Below are 20,207 nucleotides of genomic sequence, written 5' to 3'. Positions count from 1 at the left end.
CTGCCAGGGGCCTCGCCCAGTCACATCTCTCCCAGGGCTGCAGCATTTCACTGTCCAGAATCAAACAAGGCATAGAGATCAGAGCAATGAAATTGACTGGGGGTGAGCCACGAGCCCGGGCTCATGGCTCACCCATGAACCTGATGGCCGCCGCTCGCAGGGACTCCAGACTGGGTTTTTCAAAGGCCCTTTAGAAGGAAGGGATTGAGAATAAACGCTCTCTGTTTGCCACATGAACATCGGGGTGAGTGCTCTCTCTGTCCCCAACCCAATTCCCCACCAGCCAACGTTACAGCCACCCACTCCCTCACACATCCCCCTCGTGCCTTCCCACTGCCGAAACCTGTGAGAGCTTCCCGGCCCCTCATACGTTCATGGCCCAATCCCCTCAGGGGCTGCCCCAGCCCGGCCAAGCTGCCCGGCAGCAGCGCCGCAGCCCCACAGCAGCTCCAGAGGAGCCCCATCCAGAGGCAGCCGGGAGCCCTCAGCAATCCAGCCAGCAGCACACGGGCAGGAGGACACAGAGGGCGCTTCCTGCCTGGCACTGGGCTTGTGGCCATCTCCAGGCACCGCTCTCACAGGGATCCCCGCAGCTCTGGCCCCTGCCCAGCCGCTCTGTCACCAGCACAAAGGCTTCCGCAGAACCACCAAAGGCCAAGGGGCTTCTGGCCATTTTCCCTGCAACACTGCACGCCTGGGCAGCTGGCCGAGCCCAGGCACCCTTGTCCCCCTCTTCCCCTAAGCCCTGCAGAGCCTGGGTAGCAAAAGAAAGCTCCTGGGAGTCTGTGTATTCTAACAAACTCTATATTGATATACTAAAGGAAAACCAAAAGGAAGAAAAGAACAATCTGAAAGAAATGGAAAATTCCCCCTGGCTCAGGTGGTCCCAGCAGACAGAGCCTCTGGCATCAGCTCTCTGCAGAGCTGCAGCAGTGCAGCCAGCCGAGCCCTGAGAGACGAGGCCGAGTCCTCCATGTTATAAAATTGACTCAAAACGAGCAATTTCCAATCAAAGAATTTATTAATTATTGAAGCAGTTATACTACGTAAGCAAAGGCTCAGCGCTGGGCGACAGGGGAGTCTCAGCTCCACCTACTGCCGCGCCAACTAGTTTCTGATTCAGTCCTTTTATCCTCTCCATCCTTCAGGAGTCCATGTTATCTCGGAGTTCTCTGCGCCTGTGCTGGTTGTTGCTAGGGGTTCATCCTTCTGTCTCCTGGTGGTCGGTGATAAAAGGCTGCGGAGTCTTCCTCAGCCGCGTCTTCTTCACCCTATGTCTTTATTTGGTGACTTCTCCGTGGAAAATTACCAAAATCTTATGATTAACGCAATATGTGTCCTATCAAGTTTCAGCAAGCAAATATCCTGCCTTGCAGACTGTTTATCTGCCCCTGCCCCTTCCCCAGCTTTTCCCTGGTCGTTATCTCTGTGAGTTATCTGCTTGTACCATTTGTCAGTGGGAAAGGTTTCCCTGCTGGGTGTTAATCTGCCCCTGCCCTTTCCCCAGCCTTTCCCTGGTCGTTATTTCTGTTAGTTATCTGTTTGTACCATTTTCTGGGTGGGACTATGTGTGGGCTCCTGCAACCCCTTCCCTGGTATCCTTGTAGCTCATATCTCATGAAGTAGTACAGAAATAGTCAGCAGAGAACTCTTGTAACACACTGGTCTCTTTTTCGTGATGAACAAAATGTAGTCCTTCATCTCACTCCATGCCCTGCGGAGCTGATCTTGCAGCCTCTGGAAGACGGAATATGGCTCACTCTACAGTGCCTGGAGGACATGCAATGTTGCAAGTGCCATGTCTGACACGGCACTGCTGGTGTCCTCTGTCAGGTGTTGAAGGGCTGAAAGAGAGAGGGACAGAGCCATGGTCAGATGCCGCACCTGCGGGGAGCCGAGGAAAGCGCCCTGGCAGGGCCATGGCAGCCGGCTCTAGCCATGGCCAGGAGGGAGCAGGCACCAAGGGGACCAGCCCGAAGCTGCTGGCCACCAATGCCCCGGGTGGCCCTGAAATCTCCGTGTGCTCTGCCCACGCCGGCCCTGGTGCGCACAGGGAGCAGAGCCCTCGGCAGCCGGGGCAGGGCTTGCAGCTCCCCCGGCAGCCCCCGCTGGCCTCACTCACCGTTGCAGATGAGCCGGAGCTCTTCCTTCTTCCCCCTCAGGTGCCGCGCGGCCATCCCTGTGAACACAGAGCCTGTGAGGGCGCCAGCGGCACAGCTCCCTGCCAGCGGCGCTGCCGGCGCTGTGGCCACACGGGCTGCGGGCCCGGCAGGGCTCAGCCCGGCCCTTGGCACACGCTGCCGCCCCGGGGCACGGCTGCCAGAGGGCGGCAGCAGCAATGCCCAGGCCAGCCGGGGCTCCACGGCGCCGGGCCCGGCTGGCGCTGCCGGGGCAGCAGGCGGGGCTGGGGCCGAGCTGCGGCGGGCCGGGCCGGGGAGGGAGCCCGGGCTCGTGGCTCACCCGTGAACCTGATGGCCACCGCTCGCAGGGACTCCTGCGGGCTCTGCAGGTAGGGCAGGGCCCGGCGCAGGTGCTCGGCCGCTCTGCTGCTGTCTTCTGCCAGCTGGAGAGAGCAGCAGGAGGGAAGGCTTGGCGCGGGCTCAGCCCCTGGGCCAGGCGCTGCCTGCACCGCCCTCAGGGGGCTTCTCTGGGCTGAGCCTGGGGCTTCCAGGCCCTCCTTACCAGGCACTTGCTGAACTTCCACAGATTCTGGCTCTTCACCAGTCTTTCAAGATTCTTCCTCTTCAGGAACTTGGCCACACAAAGCAGTGTTTTCCCAGAAGCCTGGAGAGCAGCAGAGACGCGGAGTTGGCCCCACAGCCCACGGTGCAGGACCCGCGTCCCTGGGCCAAGGCCTGCAGGAGGCTGCAGCCCGGCAGGCGCCAGGCCAGGAGGCAGCCGAGCCCCCTGCCAGGGGGACAGCAGCAGCCCACGAGTCCTCACCTGTGCCACAAGCCAATTGCCGTCATGGCAGTGGAAGAAGAGGGGCAGCAGGCTCTGGCGCAGGGGTGTCTTCAGGGCCTTTTTTTCCCTTTCCTGTGGAAGAGTCACCAACGTTCGGAAGAGCAGGATGGAGATCAGCTGAACCTGCCAATTGTTCTGTATGGAAGCAAGAAGACAAGAGCTCAGCATTGCGGCTGCACGGGGCTCAGCTTGGCGCAGGCCTGCAAATGCACAGGACACAGTGTGCGGGCAGCAGCCAGTGGCTGTAGCTGGGGGCAGTGAGCCTTACGTGGTCAAAGAGTGGCAGGAGCGCCTCAAGCAGCTGCAGTGTGATGGGGCCGGGCATCAGCGTGTCGTTGTCCAAGATGATAAAGCTGAGTAGCATGACTGTCATGAAAACTATCTCTCCATCTGCATCCCACAGGAACTGCACAAGACTTTCAGTCAGGCTCCACATTTTTTTGGTCTGTGCGGAACACAAGTTTGTGAAATGCCATCCTGCTGCCGCAGGGCCCAGAGGCCAAAGGCCTGTCCCCAAGCACTCGGGCAGCTGAAATGGGAGGAGAGAGAGCTGGGAGCAGCTGCCCTGAGCGCCCAAAGCCCTGCCAAGCCCAAGCGACTGCATTGCCCAGCTCAGCCTCAGCCGCTGCCCCTTTCTCACCATGAAGGGCTCCTCAATGAGCTCGAGAAGGGCCCTGAGCGCCAGGCGACGCCTCTCTCTACACTCGCTCTGCAGCTGCCTTGAAAAGATTGGCAGGACTCTGTTAGCACCACGTCGACTCAAGTCCAGGAACTGGAGGACCTGAAAGGCACAGGGCAGTGACAGGGAAGCCGGCCGGCAGCAGCCCGGAGCCGCACAGGCCTGGGCCCGGGCAGCAGCACAGGGCGCGGGCACCGTCCCAGGCAGCTGCGGCTCCCAGAGGGCAGAGAGCTGGGAGGCAGCTGAGCCAGGCAGCGCTGGCCATCAGGCTCACCTCCACAAGGAAGGCCAGGCCGGGCAGCTCCCAGCGTGGCTCCTGTGTGCTGAGCAGCCGCAGCAGGTAGCGAGCGATGCGGGAGCACAAGGGGATGGAGACACAGCACATCTCCCTGGCAGGAGAAAAAGGAGCCAAGCCTGTGGGCCAGGGGGACAAAGCTGTGCCAGGACTGACGCACAGAGCTCTGCTCTTTCGCCAGCATCCTGCAAGGGGCCCTGGGCTATTTGGGAGGCAGCTGCTGCTGGGCACGCTCCTCTGCCAGCCTTTTCCAGTCTGCTTGGCCATCCCTTGGTGACAAGGCCCTCTGGCCCACGACTCGGGGACTGTGTGGAGCTCCCTGGGCCCAGAGCACAAATGTCAGAGGCTGTGGGGAGAAGGGGCTCTCACCTGGCCAGCAGAGCCACGGCATAGTGGTGGGTGTCAGCACACAGCAGCGTGTCCCAGCCACAGTTGCCTTCCACTGCCACCACCACATCCTGGTGCTGCATGCAGCACAGCAGGGACTTCAGGGTCCGCACTGCAAACCTGCGTGCACAGCAAAGCCCAGGTGACGCTGGGAGCACTGGCTCCTGGCCAGGGACATGGCAGGGACAGGAGGAGTGGGATGGAGCACCTGTTGGGGCTGGTGGCAAGGCCGTATTCCTCCTGGCATCCCTTCCAGAAGGCATCAACCTCCTCTGGCATATCCAGAGTGCTGAAGAACACTTGGGAGAGCAGATGCACAAAGAGGCGGGGGAAATAGACCGTCACCATATGTGGGACACAGGGCGCCTGGAGGATCTTCCACATCACCACGGTTGCCTGCAAAGGACAAAGCCCCCGAGACAGCGCTCAGTGCCCAGGTGTCCGTGTGGCAGGGCCCGAGCTTGGCAGGGAGAGGCCCGGAGAGACCTTGGCAGGGGGAGTACGGGGCCTGCTGGGCCTGGAACTGCCCCTGGGCCAGGTTTCAGCCCAGCGCCTGCGGCAGGGAGATGCAGGGGGGGAAGGGGGATGGAGAGCTGCTGGAGAGGCGGCCTTGGGGCCAGCAAAGACCAGTTAGAGAAACTCACAGCCAGGACAAAGACACCCGTTTTGTCCCCGTCGGAGGTGCACGTGCTGTGCTTGGGCCAGCTGCCCAGCACATGCAGGAGGATCAGCAGCGCCGGCTCTGCAGTCCTGGGTGAGCACATGATGCTCTTCCACATGGTGAAAGCAGCTCTGTGGGGTTAGAGCTCTGTCTCAGGGGGGTCTCAGACACAGCACCGGGGCCTGGGCAGCAGCAGGGAGCTGAGCTGGCTGCCAGCTGTGCCTCTGCCCACTGCCACTGGCCAGCAGCAGCCAGGCAGCCCAGGCCTGTGGGGACAGGCCCCTGAGGGGCAGCGAGGGAGCATGGCAGCAGGCTCGAGGCCTGACGTGCAGGGGCTGGCAAAGGGAGCAGCCAGAGGGCCCTGGAACTCTCTGTTGCTCGGACACCTGGGCCAGGCTGTACAGGCTGATGGGCTGGGGAGCCCTGAGCCCTCTGGGCAGGTGGGCCCCATACCTGTCACAGGACGGGGCCACACGCAGGAGCGTCACGACTACGTCAGCGGGCTGTGCTTCAGTCAGATCCAGCAGGCTCCTGTTCAGCCTGTGCTCAGCAAACTGATTGGCCAGGAGCCACTGGTGGATGTACCTGACCAGGGCGGGCACCTGGAGAAGGCACGGGGACACTTGGAAAGCGGCCAGAGGGAGGAATGTGCCCAGCTTCTCCAGACAAGTGCTTCCCTTGCCACCACGCTGCCATGGCCTCCAAGAGTTCCAGTGACCAGCAGGCATGGCTTGGGAGAGCAAGCAATTCCTGGCAGGATCAAAGCCTGGCCACAGGCTGCTTACTTGGTTTGGGTTGGAAAAGCCCTCCTCTACCAGCATATCCAGCAGAGCAGCACTGGTCTTGGTTTTGAAGATGTGCGAATAGGCTCTGAGCCCAGTGCCCATGGTGCGGGTCTCTTCCGCCCGGATTTTCTTGATGAATTTGCAAACCAGCTGTAGGAGAAGGGCAAGAAGCCAGGGATGTTGCAGGGAATGCTGCAAGCGCGGTGCCAGCAGGCCCAGCCCAGGTGGGGATGGCTGCAGGTACCTGCGCTGTTCTGCGGAAGAGGCCACGGGCGGGCTCCTGCTCTTGTGTGCGCTCCAGGGCTGCACCTGGCAAAGAGCGAGCGCAGCCAGAGCTGAGGGGCTGCAGGAGAGGCCGGAGAACACGGCCCAGCCCTGCGCTCCCCAGGCAGGGAGAGCCCCGGGATGCCCCAGGGGATGGAGCACGGCCCCTGCGGGGTGTCTGCCCGGCCCCTTTTCCGTCCTGTCCATGGGCATGGCCCAGGGGATGGGATGGGATGTGATGGGATGGGATGGGATGGGATGGGATGGGATGGGATGGGATGCAAAGGTGCCAAGCTGGCTGCAGGCACCAAGCCTGCGGCCCAGCTCTGGCACTCACCCTCCTGCGGCAGCTCAAACGGCACCACCTCTTTGGTTTCCTGTGCTGGGGCAGCTGCAGGGCCTTCTTCCTCCTCTTCTACCTCCCAGGCCACCTTGGGCACTCTCAGGGGTCTCTGCTCCATGTTAGTGGCTGGATTTGTGGCTACTTGCAGGAGAGATGCCTGGGAAAAGCTCCGAGTCAGCAAGTCCTGCAGCTGTGCCTGGAAGGCACCTTCAAGACAGAAGCCTGGGGAAGGCTACAGGACAGCAAGTCCTGCACTCTGGTCTCCAGGGCTTCTGCCACAAGGACAGGAGACTCCTGTCAAGGATTGTGGTCGGGCCTCGAGGGCATTGGTGGCAGGGATGGGAGATGCCTCTGGGGCACCAAGTGCCACGCTCTGCCCTCCAGAGCACCTGCAGAAGAGAAGCCTCGGCAAGGCCACGGGTCACCAAGTCCTGTGGCCTGGCCTCGAGCTCAGCTGCAGGAATAACGCCTGGGAAAGGCTGCGGGTCAGACAGGAACGAGTGCACTGTGCGGGGGCTCCTCACGGCACCGCTCTGTCCCGTTCTGCCCCGTGGCCTGTTCCCAGCAGCTGGGCAAGCTTCTATTTCCCACGTGTCACAAAGGGGCCTTGGTCACCGGGTTCCGTTCCATGGCACGGTGACTGTGCTGCAGCGTGCCAGCCAGGGCCCTTGCACACACTGCCCCCTGCCCTGGGGCCACCCCCAGCCCAGCCAAAGTAGCCCAGCTTGGAAGGAATGCCTGGCCCCAGGTGTCTAAGACAGCCCGCACAGGATCTTTAGCAAGGGCTCAGAGCATCAGCAAACGCTGCCCGGCTCTGCGGGCTCACTCCTATCCCCATATCTTCCCCTGAGAGCATTTGAATTTCTAAATTAGAATCATTTGAAGGGAGGGCATGTTCATTTTCCATTTCAGAGAAGACTTCTGCCTTCATTAGCAGACGCCTCTCTCTTCAGAGCAAGGCAATTGTTTATCATCTTGCAGATCCGCAGGTTCTGGGGAGCCCCGTTTTACACCAGGGACCTGGAGAACCATTGCCAGCAATTGGGAAAATCCTAGCTGCTCCATCCACCCATAGATGAGCTCTCCAAATTTGCCCCAAAATTGGGTCCAGCTCTTAGAGGCCACAAAGAGCAAGTCCAAGTGACTTGATGATATTTTTAGCCCAGAAAGCCCTGCAGCTGATGGCACACTTGACAATCAGCAGGGGACACAGCTAGGCCAAAGGCCAGACCTCTGCTGGGCGACTTTCTCCTCAAACACCCTTCAAACAAACCTCCATGCAAGTCACTTGGGAAAGTTTCTTCAAATGATCCATTGCTGGCACACAACTACACAGCCTTATGGGAAAGATCCTAAAGCAGCTGCTCTGAAGTCAAAGAGCCAGCACTACGAGTCCTTGTCATCTATTTGAAGCTAAATGCCACATTGGGGGATTTGAAGGAGTTTGGAAGGAGCTAGAGAGCGGACTCTGAGTTTTTTAAAGGATGCCATTGCTTTTTCTTCTCTTCTACATAGCCAGGAAGGGTGACTTTGGCTTACATCTCCACTGCATGGCTCACAAGGCCGCAAGACTTGTAGTTCCAAGAGCTTTGAAGGATTTCTTGGCCAAGAAGACACTGCCAACAAGGATATTTCTGTTTTGGAGCCAATGCTTCAATATTTCCTCTTCTGGACTCACGCTACAGTGGAAGCTTCCTTAGCCAATCATGTTAGGACACACAAACCTACAGCCCTGCATCCTAAGCTTCTTGTTTCCCATTGGAACTACTTGGATTTTTTCTAGATCTTCAGCCCTAAAACTCTCAACTTTCCTCCACTTCAACTTTCCTCCCTGTGTCTCTGCTCTAATCAACTAGAAATCCGCATGCTGGCTTCTAGCACCTAAGTTTGGAAGCCCTTTCCAAGGTGTCCGATCAAATGCTATGTTTGATTCTAAGCTTTGCTGACAAGACCAAAGGTCTGAGATTTCCCTGCGTTTGGCTTTCCAACAGCACCAATGCTGTTAGTTCCAGAGTGCCCAGGATCCCTCTTGCAAGTCAACACTGGCAGGAAGAAGGCGGCTGCCAGGGGGCTGCTTGTGGCCTCTGACAGCCCCATTGCTCAGGGCTTGCCAGCGCCCCAGCCCCTCAGGGGCTGCCCCAGCCCGGCCAAGCTGCCCGGCAGCAGCGCCGCAGCCCCACAGCAGCTCCAGAGGAGCCCCATCCAGAGGCAGCCGGGAGCCCTCAGCAATCCAGCCAGCAGCACACGGGCAGGGGGACACAGAGGGCGCTTCCTGCCTGGCCCAGGGCTTGTGGCCATCTCCAGGCACCGCTCTCACAAGGATCCCCGCAGCTCTGGCCCCTGCCCAGCCGCTCTGTCACCAGCACAAAGGCTTCCACAGAACCACCAAAGGCCAAGGGGCTTCTGGCCATTTTCCCTGCAACACTGCACGCCTGGGCAGCTGGCCGAGCCCAGGCACCCTTGTCCCCCTCTTCCCCTAAGCCTTGCAGAGCCTGGGTAGCAAAAGAAAGCTCCTGGGAGTCTGTGTATTCTAACAAACTCTATATTCATATACTAAAGAAAAAGCAAAAACAAGAAAAGAACAATCTGAAAGAAATGGAAAATTCCCCCTGCCTCAGGTGGTCCCAGCAGACAGAGCCTCTGGCATCAGCTCTCTGCAGAGCTGCAGCAGCGCAGCCAGCCGAGCGCTGAGAGACCAGGCCGAGTCCTCCATGCCCTGCGGAGCTGATCTTGCAGCCTCTGGAAGACGGAATATGGCTCACTCTGCAGTGCCTGGAGGACATGCAATGTTGCAAGTGCCACGTCTGACACGGCACTGCTGGTGTCCTCTGTCAGGTCTTGAAGGTCTGAAAGAGAGAGGCACAGAGCTGTAATAAGTAGCAATACGTTTGTTCATGAATTAAATCAATAGCTAAATAATTATACAATATCAAAGCAATAACTAAATAGCTAAAACCACTTGATTCCTAAATGTGTAGCCACATATGGTTGCTTTGCTTGCAGGAATCGTATAGTGCTTTGGGAATTCCATGGTAAAGAAAAGTTCACCTAGAGGTCACAGAGGAGAGCTGTAACAACAATCCCTAAACTCAGAAGAATTGCTTAGGCCTGCAGGAATCGTATAGTGTTCTGAAAATTCCACTGTATAGATATGCCTTAAAAAGAAAAGTTCACTCTGCGGTTAAAAGAGGAAGCCTTGGAGCCTTCATCCCACGACCACCAGAAGGCAGAAAAAGACCCCCTAGCAACTGAACGAGCAAGCGCAAAAGACAGACCACGTCTTCCCTGAACATGGGAGAAGAAGGCAATAAAAGGCGAACCTTGGGGATAGGAACGGTGCGAGCCTAGAGGAACGGAGACTCCCGGCCGCCCAGCGCTGAACTTTGCTTATTCTTGCTTGCATAATAATAATAAAAAAAATATAATTGTATGATCCTTAAATCCAGTGAATTCATTTATCACAATTTGGTGCCGTGACTCGGATCTAGAAAAGGGGGTTGGTTCGAGAATCCTGGGCGGGTGCCCCACCACCTGGTGGCCCTGGCCTTCTCACCCAACCCCTCATCTGGACTGACAAACCTAAATTCGGGAATAAGCAAGGAAAACACCGGTAACCCTGTAAACTTTGTGCACGAAGATCCGAGCAACGACACAGGATGCGTGAGTATACGAGGTGAACCACTCGGTTGGGGTTGGGATCCCAGGGCACGGTGAATGAGACGTCCACCTGTGGACGACGTGAGAGGGACCCTCGAGTAGTGCGGTTCTCGTAGCCCACGAGGGAGCGAGCCACGACCGAGGGGTTTTGTGTGTGTGTGTGTGTGTGCAGGTGCCTTGGAAGATGGGGCAGAAGAAGAGCAAGCCTTCAGATCCCATGGGGGAGGGTGCCCAGTCACCCCCAATACCTAAGGACAGTCCGTTAGGATTAATGATCAAGTATTGGGATGACTTTCCCTCCAGAAAGGGGAAGGATAAGGCAAAAATGATAAATTATTGCATGGTAGTATGGGGAGGTAAGAATCTGGATTCAGGAAGTATATACTGGCCCGTTTTCGGATCCTTCGAGGATTGGGTCTGTCAAGCCCTGAACATTTATGTGAATTCTAAAGAGCCGGTGAACACAGAGGAGAGTGCATATGCTAAATTATGGTTGGTAGGATGTAATGAAGAAATGGCTAGGCTGTTCCCCCTAAAAGGAAGTCAAGGGGAGGAGGAAAAAAAAGAAGGTCTCGACCAGTGGAATATGTTCCTATTTATCCTCCCCCGTATGTACCACCAGCTCCCCCTGAACCCCCCCAAACGCACCCCCGGTATCGGCCCCTAATAGACAGCAGGTCATGGACTCCCCGGATTGCAGGAGGCGTACTCGGAGTCAGATGAGGACAGTAATTGAGGAAGGAGAGAGCAGTGGGTTGCTCCCTCTCAGGGAAATAGCATTAGGAGGACCTCAAGCTGGGATGGGGTTTGTCACTGTCCCCTTGAACTCGGGAGATGTCCGCGAGTTTAAGAAAGAGATGGGAAAATTTTTAGAAGACCCTATAGGAGTAGCAGAAAGAGTGGATCAGTTCCTAGGGCCAAACATATATACTTGGGTGGAGATGCAATCCATTCTAGGCATCCTATTTACAACAGAGGAGAGAGGGATGATTAGAAGGGCAGGAATGAGGATTTGGGACACCCAACATGTTCAAGGTCCCGCGGCTGATGTGAAATGGCCCTTGCAAAATCCCAGCTGGAACAATCAGGACCCCAACCATCGTGGTCATATGCAGGACTTAAGAACCATCATAATCCAGGGCATACGAGAGGCTGTGCCCTGAGGACAAAATATAAGCAAGGCATTCAAAGAGTGCCAAGGAAAAGATGAGACCCCCACTGAATGGTTGGAAAGATTAAGGAAGAGTTTTCAGTTATACTCAGGGGTGGGCCCAGAGATGCCAATGGGGCAAGCGCTCCTTAAAACACAGTTTGTAGCCAAATCATGGGAGGATATTCGAAAGAAATTAGAAAAGTTAGAGGATTGGCAGAGCAGAGGACTTGATGAATTGCTCAGGGAGGCTCAGAACGTGTATGTTAGACAGGAGGATGAGGCACACAAAAGACAAGTTCGGATGATGGTGGTGGCAGTCAGGGAGGGACAGCGAAACAACCCTCCACCACGAGAAAGAAATGGCATGAGGAGAGGTCCCCAGGATTAAGGAGGACCTCCAACTGGAGGGAGAGAAGGAACAGTGTGCTACTATTGTGGTGGAAAAGGACACGTGAAGAGGGAATGTTGAAAGAGGCTTAGGGATGAGAAAATGCTCAAAGAGGATTAGGGGGGTCAAGGGCTCTATCTATTGGGGACCCAAATGTCATCAGAGCCCTTGGTAAAACTTAAGGTGGGTCCCCAGCAAACCCCCATAACCTTCCTTGTAGATACAGGGGCTGAGAGATCAACAGTTCAGTCTTTGCCCCTGGGATGTAAGATTTCACCTTCCACAGTACAGGTTATTGGGGCAAAAGGAGAACCCTTCAAGGTTCCTGTAATTAAAGATGTCTAAATAGAATCAGAGAAGAAAATAGGGGTAGGATCACTGCTACTTATCCCCGAAGCTGATTACAATTTATTAGGAAGAGATTTAATGGTGGAATTAGGAATAAATATTGAAGAAAAACAGCTGAAAGTCAGGTTGTGCCCCTTACAGGTCACTGACGAAGAGAAAATCAACCCAGAAGTCTGGTATACCCCTGATACAGCAGGAAGATTGAATATAGAGCCCTTCACAGTCAACATTCAAAACCCAGAAATCCCAGTAAGGATTAAACAATATCCCATGTCAGATGAGGGGCGAAGGGGACTAAAACCAGAGGCTGAACGGTTAATACAACAAGGGCTCTTGGAACCTTGCATGTCTCCCTTCAACACCCCCATCTTACCTGTAAAGAAACCAGACGGAAAATACCGATTAGTACATGATCTAAGGGAAATAAATAAGAGAACCATTGCCCGGTTCCCTGTAGTAGCAAACCCCCATACATTGCTCAGTCAATTGAAACCAGATGATCACTGGAATAGTGTTATAGATTTGAAAGAGGCCTTTTGGGCGTGCCCCTTGAAAGAAGATTGTAGAGATTATTTTGCATTTGAATGAGAAGATCCTGATAGCCACCGAAAGCAACAACTGGAGGGAGGAATTAAAAGGAAAAGGGCTATTGGTACAAAGACCCCCTTTGGATATAATAATGCATAAGCTTAAACCCGGAGATAGGCTCCTAATTAAGACTTGGAAAGAGACATCCCTAACACCCCAATGGGAAGGTCCCTATGTTGTCCTGTTTACCACAGAAACAGCCATCCCAACTGCTGAAAAAGGCTGGACACATGCCAGTCGAGTGAAAGGACCCATCACTGCAGACACCCCTGGGAGGTGACCAGTCGCCCTGGAGATCTACGGCCAACCCTTCGGAAGGCACAGGGACCTGCGCCAGCTGGGAACGTGAATGACTGAATTAGGGGACAGAGAGCTATACCGACTGAGACTCTTGGTAAGAAAACCCCTACAGGAACTGGAACAGGAGTTCAAGTGCCCTCTGCCGTGGAAAACCTGGAATGAACTGATGCTTGCTCTTTCAGTAGTGGCTGAAGTGAGGCGAGAATTATTCAATTACACCGAATGTCTTAAAAGTTGGGAATCTTCTTGTCGGGCGTGGGTAAAAATCTTTTGCGGGGGCTGTAAAGACAAATGGTGGATTCTGCTGTCACATTTGGTGGGGAGTGCATGGTGTCTTACTTGTGATTGGGATTGGAGAAGAGCAAATCCATTAAGAGCCTTAAGAGAATATATAAGGATCCCTGGAGAGTGGGAGATGCCCAACAGAGAAGCAGCGTCACTAGCTGAAAATCTAGAACAGAGAAGAGATTGGGCCCTGGCATGGGAATTCCAACACCAATTGCATAGGATCACATGCCAAAACCAGACAGTCATATTAACTACCTTGTGTAAGAAGGGAATCCACGTTCCTCTGGGGTGGCAAGTGAGGCCTGATGAGTGGAATAGCACGATTCACCGCTATTCCCGAGTCTATGAACAACAAAAACCTAGAGAGCGTAGGGAAGAACGACGTAACTCTAGGAAGACAGGAGAAAGGGAATAAAAGGCAGAGGGTGAACCCTAAGTAGGTGTGGGACTCAGGCCCTGTAAAGCTCACTAGGGACGGCAGAGAGTCCGTCGTAAAATCAAAGAAATCCTTTGCAGGAGACCCTTTGCCTGGAGGCCTGACAGCCTGCCCTTAGGAGTGGGGGCAGGAGTTAAGGAGAAAGCCCAAATAATGCACCCCCTGAAGCCTACCCCTGCTGCTGAGAAGATAATGATCCCTGCAGAGCGACGCACCCGGGCTGGCAGGCGAGGCAGAGAGGTGAGGAGTAGTGGGGGAGAGCAACGGAGCACAGGAACAGGAACGGAGCACAGGAAAGCCCCAGGTAAAAGAGATATGAGTACGAAAGGAGAAAGAAATTTGTTGCTAGGACCCTGCCCTGCTTGGCGAGCTACCTTAATTATTATAACCCTGAGCCTCCCAGCTGCCTGGGGAAACCCTCATCAGCCTTACAAAGAGAACATGATCCCCCTAAATAAATGGACCCTGACCCCTGACTGGTCTCAGGCCTTTTTGCAATCTACCGGATCTATGGGGAATACCACAGGTTTAAGTTTACTAACATTAGTACTGCATGACAGGCTGCCCTACGCTAGACACGAATGGAAGAAGCAGAAAACCTGGCAGCTTCAAGGAGTAGTGGGAGAACAAATTAATATTGGATGTTGAATGTTTAATGGGTCTGACTATACTAACGCAATTGCAATCAGTGTTTCCATGGGTCAGGAGGATAAACAAATAGCAGATTGTGCATACCCAATAACACGAGACTGCTGGCAAAACTTCACATTAACTCACACTGCAGAGGTAGTCTGTCTCTGGTTGAAAGATACACAGGGCCTTTCTTTTAAATTTATAATAGATACTAAAACCACTCTACCACTGCTGAACCTCACAATATCACCACTCCACCTGCACCACCAGTTATACTCACCCCAAAAGTTTTCAGAATTGAACCTTATATAATCAGGAAAACTGGTCAACAACAAATATTATTCAATCCAGCATGGTCTCTCAAACTGGTCGAAATGCTCATGCAGACCAATGTTTCAGACATCCAGCCAGCTTGTTCTCCGTTTTTGCAAACATCCTTTGAAGGCTGGACCATTTGGCTCTGGAAACGCAGCTCTTTTAAAACAAGGAAACCTAGAGATGAGACCGGTGTTCTAGGCACAGGATTGGGAATTCTGAATAGCATTGATTCGGAAGTACTAATGAACAAATTGGCTGCTACGACTAGAGATCTGTCCAAATTACAGCAATCACTGAAGTCATCTCTGTTAGCCTTGGGGACACACCAGAGGATGCTGTCAAACGTTTTGCCAAATTGGGAAAGAGTAAATGTGAACAATCACAAATTGGTGATTGATGCACTCAGTGCTGCACAAAATAATGTTTCCTTAGCCCTCAGCTGTATCCAAGCACAATTGTGGATGCAGTCAGTTTCTACCTCGATTATAAGAGAAGGTGAGGAAGGCACTTTCCCCACAGAAATTCGGAAAATAATCTGGGACAATGCCAACGATTTTGAAAGAGAATTCCAATCCTGGTGGAAACTGGTGAATTTTACCTATAATGCTATTTCAAATACAGCTACTGCTTTTGTCTTGACCATACACAATGCCTCTGTACATCTAGTTTTTCCTGTTATTGCATTAGGAATAAACCATGACGGAGCTGTTCTCTATCCTATAGAACATAGGGGATGGGCCCATCAGTTTGATGACACATGGCAAACTGTTGATTTGGAATCTTGTATTATCTGAGAACAACTGGGGTTCATCTGTGAAGGCAATGTAATTATAGCCCAAGATATCTGTTTAGACACAGAGCAAAACATTTGTCATTTTGAGATTCGTCCTAAAGAGACTTCTAAAACAGTTCTTACATACATAGGCAATGGATGTGCGTGGTTTAGAACTATTTGTGATTCTGTGCTTGTAGATGATGTTGTGGTGGATACAAAGAATCACTCCAACTTCTGTGCTTGTAACTTCACTAAGATTACAGGGTGTGATATCACTCATGAAGCTAAAGTCACCTCTCACCACCTATTCCAATCCAACTACACACTGCTTCACAAGCTAATGCCCACCCCGATTGGGATGAACTTCACTCTAGTGAGACGACTGATGCTCCATCAAGACCTGATCCAAATCCTCGAGAAAATCAAGGAAAGCGGACAGAAAACCCTGGTGACTGTTCATGATGACGTAGGAAAAATACACCGGGTTATAGAGAGGGTAAAGCAAGATGGCGAGCACAGGTGGTGGGATACCCTGTTCGGGTGGGCTCCTGCTACCACAGGTGTCCTAAACAGTATATGCCATCCCATTGTTGTTCTTTTGATTCTGATTGTGCTTGGTTTTATTTTGTCAGCAGTTCTATTCGTTCTGAATTGGAATATGATGAAAAAGCTAAGGAAATTGGCATCTATAATTAGTGCACATAGCTTAACTGATGAGGAAACTCAGTTAACGCTTGCTAGTGTTAAAAACGCCAATCACTTGTTTCCAAAATTTTAAAAGTTTAATAGTAATAAAATGGTTATAAAAATAGTAATACAATTAGAGTAATAATAATTTGGACAAACTGAATTAGGACAATATAAGACAATAAAGACAAAGCGTTACGGACGTCCGGGTACCTTTTTCTGGGCAGCACAAGCCCAAAAAAGGACCCCTGTTAACAAAGGATTAACCCTTAAAAACTATAGCCTGTTGCATATTCATACACTTCATACATGATGCATCAATTCCATTCAAGTACAGGATTCTGTCTGGTCATCGTCAACTTCTTCCTCCAAATCCTAACAGTGCCTTCGAGGCAGGAAGAAGTTGGTTTCTTCTGATAAGAAGGCCATAAATTCTTCTTCTCTGAAAGATTTAGGTGTCCTGTGGCTGCTATCTCGCTGCAAGTCCTTTCTTTTTAGAAAAGTATCCTACATAGAATCGTTTCTATTTTAACAATTTTTATAACCTAAAACTATATTAACACAGTACTTAAGAAAACTAATACAGAATTACTTTCTAACACAACACATATAATATTCATTTTAATATTTGCAAAAAGGCAATCATAAAATACATGCATTTTTCACACTAGGAAGGAACTAAAAAGTTTTAATGATCAAAATTGGTAAAAAAAAAATGGGGGATTGTAATAAGTAGCAATACGTCTGTTCATTAATTAAATCTATAGCTAAAAAATTATACAATATCAAAGCAATAACTAAATAGCTAAAACCGCTTGATTCTTAAACGTGCAGCCACATATGATTGCTTGGCTTGCAGGAATCGTATAGTGCTTTGGGAATTCCACGGTAAAGATATACCTTATAAGGAAAAGTTCACCCAGCGGTCACAGAGGAAGGCTGTAACAACAATCCTTAAACTCACAAGAATTGCTTAGGCTTGCAGGAATCGTATAGTGTTCTGAAAATTCCACTGTATAGATATGCCTTATAAGGGAAAGTTCACTCTGCGGTTAAAAGAGGAAGCCTTGGAGCCTTCATCCCACGACCACCAGAAGGCAGAAAAAGACCCCCTAGCAACTGAACGAGCAAGCGCAAAAGACAGACCACGTCATCCCTGAACCCGGGAGAAGAAGGCAATAAAAGGCGAACCTTGGGGATAGGAACGGTGCGAGCCTAGAGGAACGGAGACTCCCGGCCGCCCAGTGCTGAACTTTGCTTATTCTTGCTTGCATAATAATAATAATAATAAAATAATAATTGTATGATCCTTAAATCCAGTGAACTCGTTTATGACACCCATGAAATGTTTCGTCTCACGCAAAGAAGAAAGAAGCCACAAGCCAACACTCTTCTTTATTGCTACACTGTTTTCTTTGGTTACTTCTCTAATAGGAATGACTTTGGGGTGTGATTTGTTTGTTTCTCTCTTTCGTTCCTTGGGGCGCGCGGCGGCTCCTCCGTTGGGTTCGCGGGGCAACGGAGGAACGGCCGCGAGCTCCGGCGGCTCCGCAGCAGCAGCAGCAGCAGCAGCAGCAGCAGCAGCAGCAGCAGCAGCAGCAGCAGCAGCAGCAGCAGCAGCAGCGCTTCTCTTGATCGGTTTTCCGCTCGACTTTTCCCTCGCTCCGCACCCCCTTCTCCCTCCCACTCACTGTATTCCCGTCCCGTTCCGTGCCGGGCCGTGCCGTCCGTGTTCCGCCTCTCCCAGCCCGGCTGATGCCGCGTCCCGCAAGGCGCCCCTCGGCGGGGCCGCCCCGTGCCCGCCCCTGCCCGGCCCGCCGTGGTTCCGCCTCGGCCGGGCTCTCTCCGTACCGGCTGTGGCGCCGCTGGAAGAGCCGCTTGCTCTGGTGCTGGCGGAGCATCGCGGTCTTTTGGCTCGGCCTGGCGCGGGCTCTGGCCCAGCCCCGGCCGAGGCCCCGGCCCCGAACGAAGCCCCTGCCGCGGTTCCGCCCGCAGCCGCTCCGCTGCCGCCCGGCTCCCGCCCCGTGGCCGAGAGCGTGGCCGGCAGCTTCCCCACTCCGAGCTCCGCCGCTCGCCAGCTCGGCTGCCGGCCCCGAGCCGCCGCAGCCCGGGGCGGCTCGGCAAGCAGCAGCGCGCCGGGCGGGCGGGTGCCCCGGGCAGAAGAGCGGCAGCGCGGTGCCGCCCGCACGGGCGGAGAAGCCTCCCCTGGAGCAGCTCTACCGGCAGGGCCCGCTGCTGGGCAGCGGCGGCTGCGGCAGCGTTTACTCCGGGACCCGGCTCGCCGACGGCGCCCCGGTAAGAGACGGGGCCGGCTCGGAGGGCGGCGGCGGGCGGCGGGCAGCGGGCAACGAGCTCAGCCCGCCGTTCGCCTTGGCTCGCAGGTGGCCATCAAGCGAGTGTCCCGGGAGCGCATCTCGGAGTGGGTACGGCTGGTGAGTGAGCGGGGCCAGCGGGAGGAGCCGGCGGGGCGGGCCGGGCGGGGCTGAGGCGAGGCCCGGCAGGGCAGCAGCCGGAACGCTGCGAGGGGAGCGAGCGTGGAGTGAGCGGGGGCCGCGCAGCGCCCCGGGCCGGGCCATGGCGAGCCGCGGCGGGGCCGGGCAGGGGCTGCCCGAGGCGCGGCGCAGCTTCGGCCCCGCTGACGGCATCGCGGTCCCCCCGCAGCGCAACGGCGCCCTTGTGCCCCTGGAGCTGGCGCTGCTGTGGATGGTGTCGCGGCCTGGCTTCCGCGGCGTCGTACAGCTCCTGGACTGGTTCGAGGTGCCCGAGGGCTTCGCGCTGGTCATGGAGCGTCCGCAGCGCTGTCAGGACCTCTGGTACTTCCTGCACCAGCGGCGGTTCCTGACGGAGCCCGTGGCGCGGGGGCTGTTCCGCCAGGTGCTGGAGGCCGTGCGGCACTGCAGCAGCCGCGGCGTCCTGCACCGCGACATCAAGGCCGAGAACGTCCTCGTCGACCTGGCCACGGGCGAGGCCAAGCTCATCGACTTCGGCTGCGGCACGATCCTCCAGGACACGATCTACACCCGGATGTCAGGTGAGCCCAAGGCGGGGCCCAGCCGGGCAGCTGAGTTCCCCGCTTTGCTGGCAGAGGGGGAAGAGGGGGGAAGGAAGGAGGGGGAATCCTTCTTCAGCCAGCTGCAGCCAAGCTGCTTTTTGGCAAGGCAGGGGCTGGCTGCTGTGGAACGGGAGCTGGCTGGGAGGGAGGGAGGGAGGGAAGGAAGGAGGGCAGGAGGGAGCAGCATGGGCCTGATGAGCTGCGCCCGTGTCCCATAGGAACGCCGGAGTACAGCCCACCGGAGTGGATCCTCGTTGGCTGCTACCATGGCCAGCCAGCCACTATCTGGTCCCTGGGCATCCTGCTCTATGAGCTGGTCTGCGGGCACCTTCCTTTCCACACCAACGAGGACATCGTCCGGGGCCAGCTCGTTTTCCCGCCCCGGGTGTCTCAAGGTGGGGATGCGCCTTCAAGGCACGAGGGGAAGAAAGGGGTTGGGAGGGGCAGCTGGCACATAAGCATCCTGCTCTTGCAGCTGGTGAGGAGGTGGATCTCCTGGGCTTAGCTGGAGGAGGTGGCACCAGTGCCTCTGTGCTGGTGTCCTCCGCAAGAGAGGATCAATAGGAAGCTTTTGGGTGCAGCTCTGAGCACTCCTGGTGTTGCCTGGGCACTGTGGAATGTGGGAGAGCATGGACAGGAGCCTTCTGGTTTCTCTCCGCAGAGTGCCAGCACCTCATCAGGTGGTGTTTATCCATGGACCCCACACACAGGCCATGCTTGGAGGACCTTTTTGAGCATTCTTGGCTGCAGGAGCCCTGCCTAGCCCAGGAGACAGCAGAGATGCATCCCTGAGCACAGTAGGATCCAGGAGCCCAGAAAGTAGCAGCGGCACGCGTCTCGTGGCACTGGAAGAAAACCCCGGAGCGTTTCCTTGCGGCCACGGCGCGGAGGAGAGAGCGCAGCCGAGGAGATGCTGCTTCCACTGGTCCCCACGAGCTGTGGAGGGAGCGGCTCCGTGCTGCCCGTACTATTGGAGAAGTGGTGGCAGTGCAGTGAAGGTGACACGGACTGGGACAGAGGAAACATCCCCCTGCAGCTCAATGGCATCGTGATGTCCCCGCAAGCCGAGGCACAGCTGGCGTGTTCTTCTGGAGCACAACGTGGAGCTGGGAACACCATCCTGGAGCTGGCCGCTGGTGGGGCAGAGCCAATTGGTTTTGGGTGCGGCCCCTGCCTGAAGGACACGCTCTGCACTCCGATGGAATC

The 20,207-nt window shown here is 54.8% G+C and overlaps 1 protein-coding gene across 1 annotated transcript; it reads left to right on the top strand.

The window, feature by feature from the left end:
- Positions 1–13,405: 13,405 nt before the first annotated feature.
- Positions 13,406–19,940, top strand: LOC129131933 (serine/threonine-protein kinase pim-1-like). The gene is made up of 7 exons (XM_077192430.1): positions 13,406–13,536; positions 17,697–17,796; positions 18,110–18,244; positions 18,331–18,381; positions 18,611–18,980; positions 19,220–19,396; positions 19,663–19,940. Exons 1-7 carry the CDS (start codon positions 13,406–13,408, stop codon positions 19,791–19,793), a joined length of 1,095 nt encoding a protein of 364 aa, XP_077048545.1. The 3' UTR covers positions 19,794–19,940.
- Positions 19,941–20,207: the final 267 nt, after the last annotated feature.

This window comes from Agelaius phoeniceus, chromosome 33 (assembly GCF_051311805.1).
Source record: "Agelaius phoeniceus isolate bAgePho1 chromosome 33, bAgePho1.hap1, whole genome shotgun sequence".
In the NCBI taxonomy this organism is placed as follows: domain Eukaryota; kingdom Metazoa; phylum Chordata; class Aves; order Passeriformes; family Icteridae; genus Agelaius; species Agelaius phoeniceus.
Note: the sequence above shows the minus strand (reverse complement) of the source record. Positions and strands in the feature narration are given on the sequence as shown.

What these genes read in the sequence shown, in the direction of transcription:
- LOC129131933 (XM_077192430.1), top strand. Translation starts at nt 13,406, where the DNA reads ATGAGTGGAATAGCACGATTCACCGCTATTCCCGAGTCTATGAACAAC. An exon ending in TCTCGGAGTGGGTACGGCTG is followed by an intron (nt 18,382 to 18,610) that starts GTGAGTGAGCGG and finishes GTCCCCCCGCAG; the next exon opens with CGCAACGGCGCCCTTGTGCC. An exon ending in CCCGCCCCGGGTGTCTCAAG is followed by an intron (nt 19,397 to 19,662) that starts GTGGGGATGCGC and finishes TTCTCTCCGCAG; the next exon opens with AGTGCCAGCACCTCATCAGG.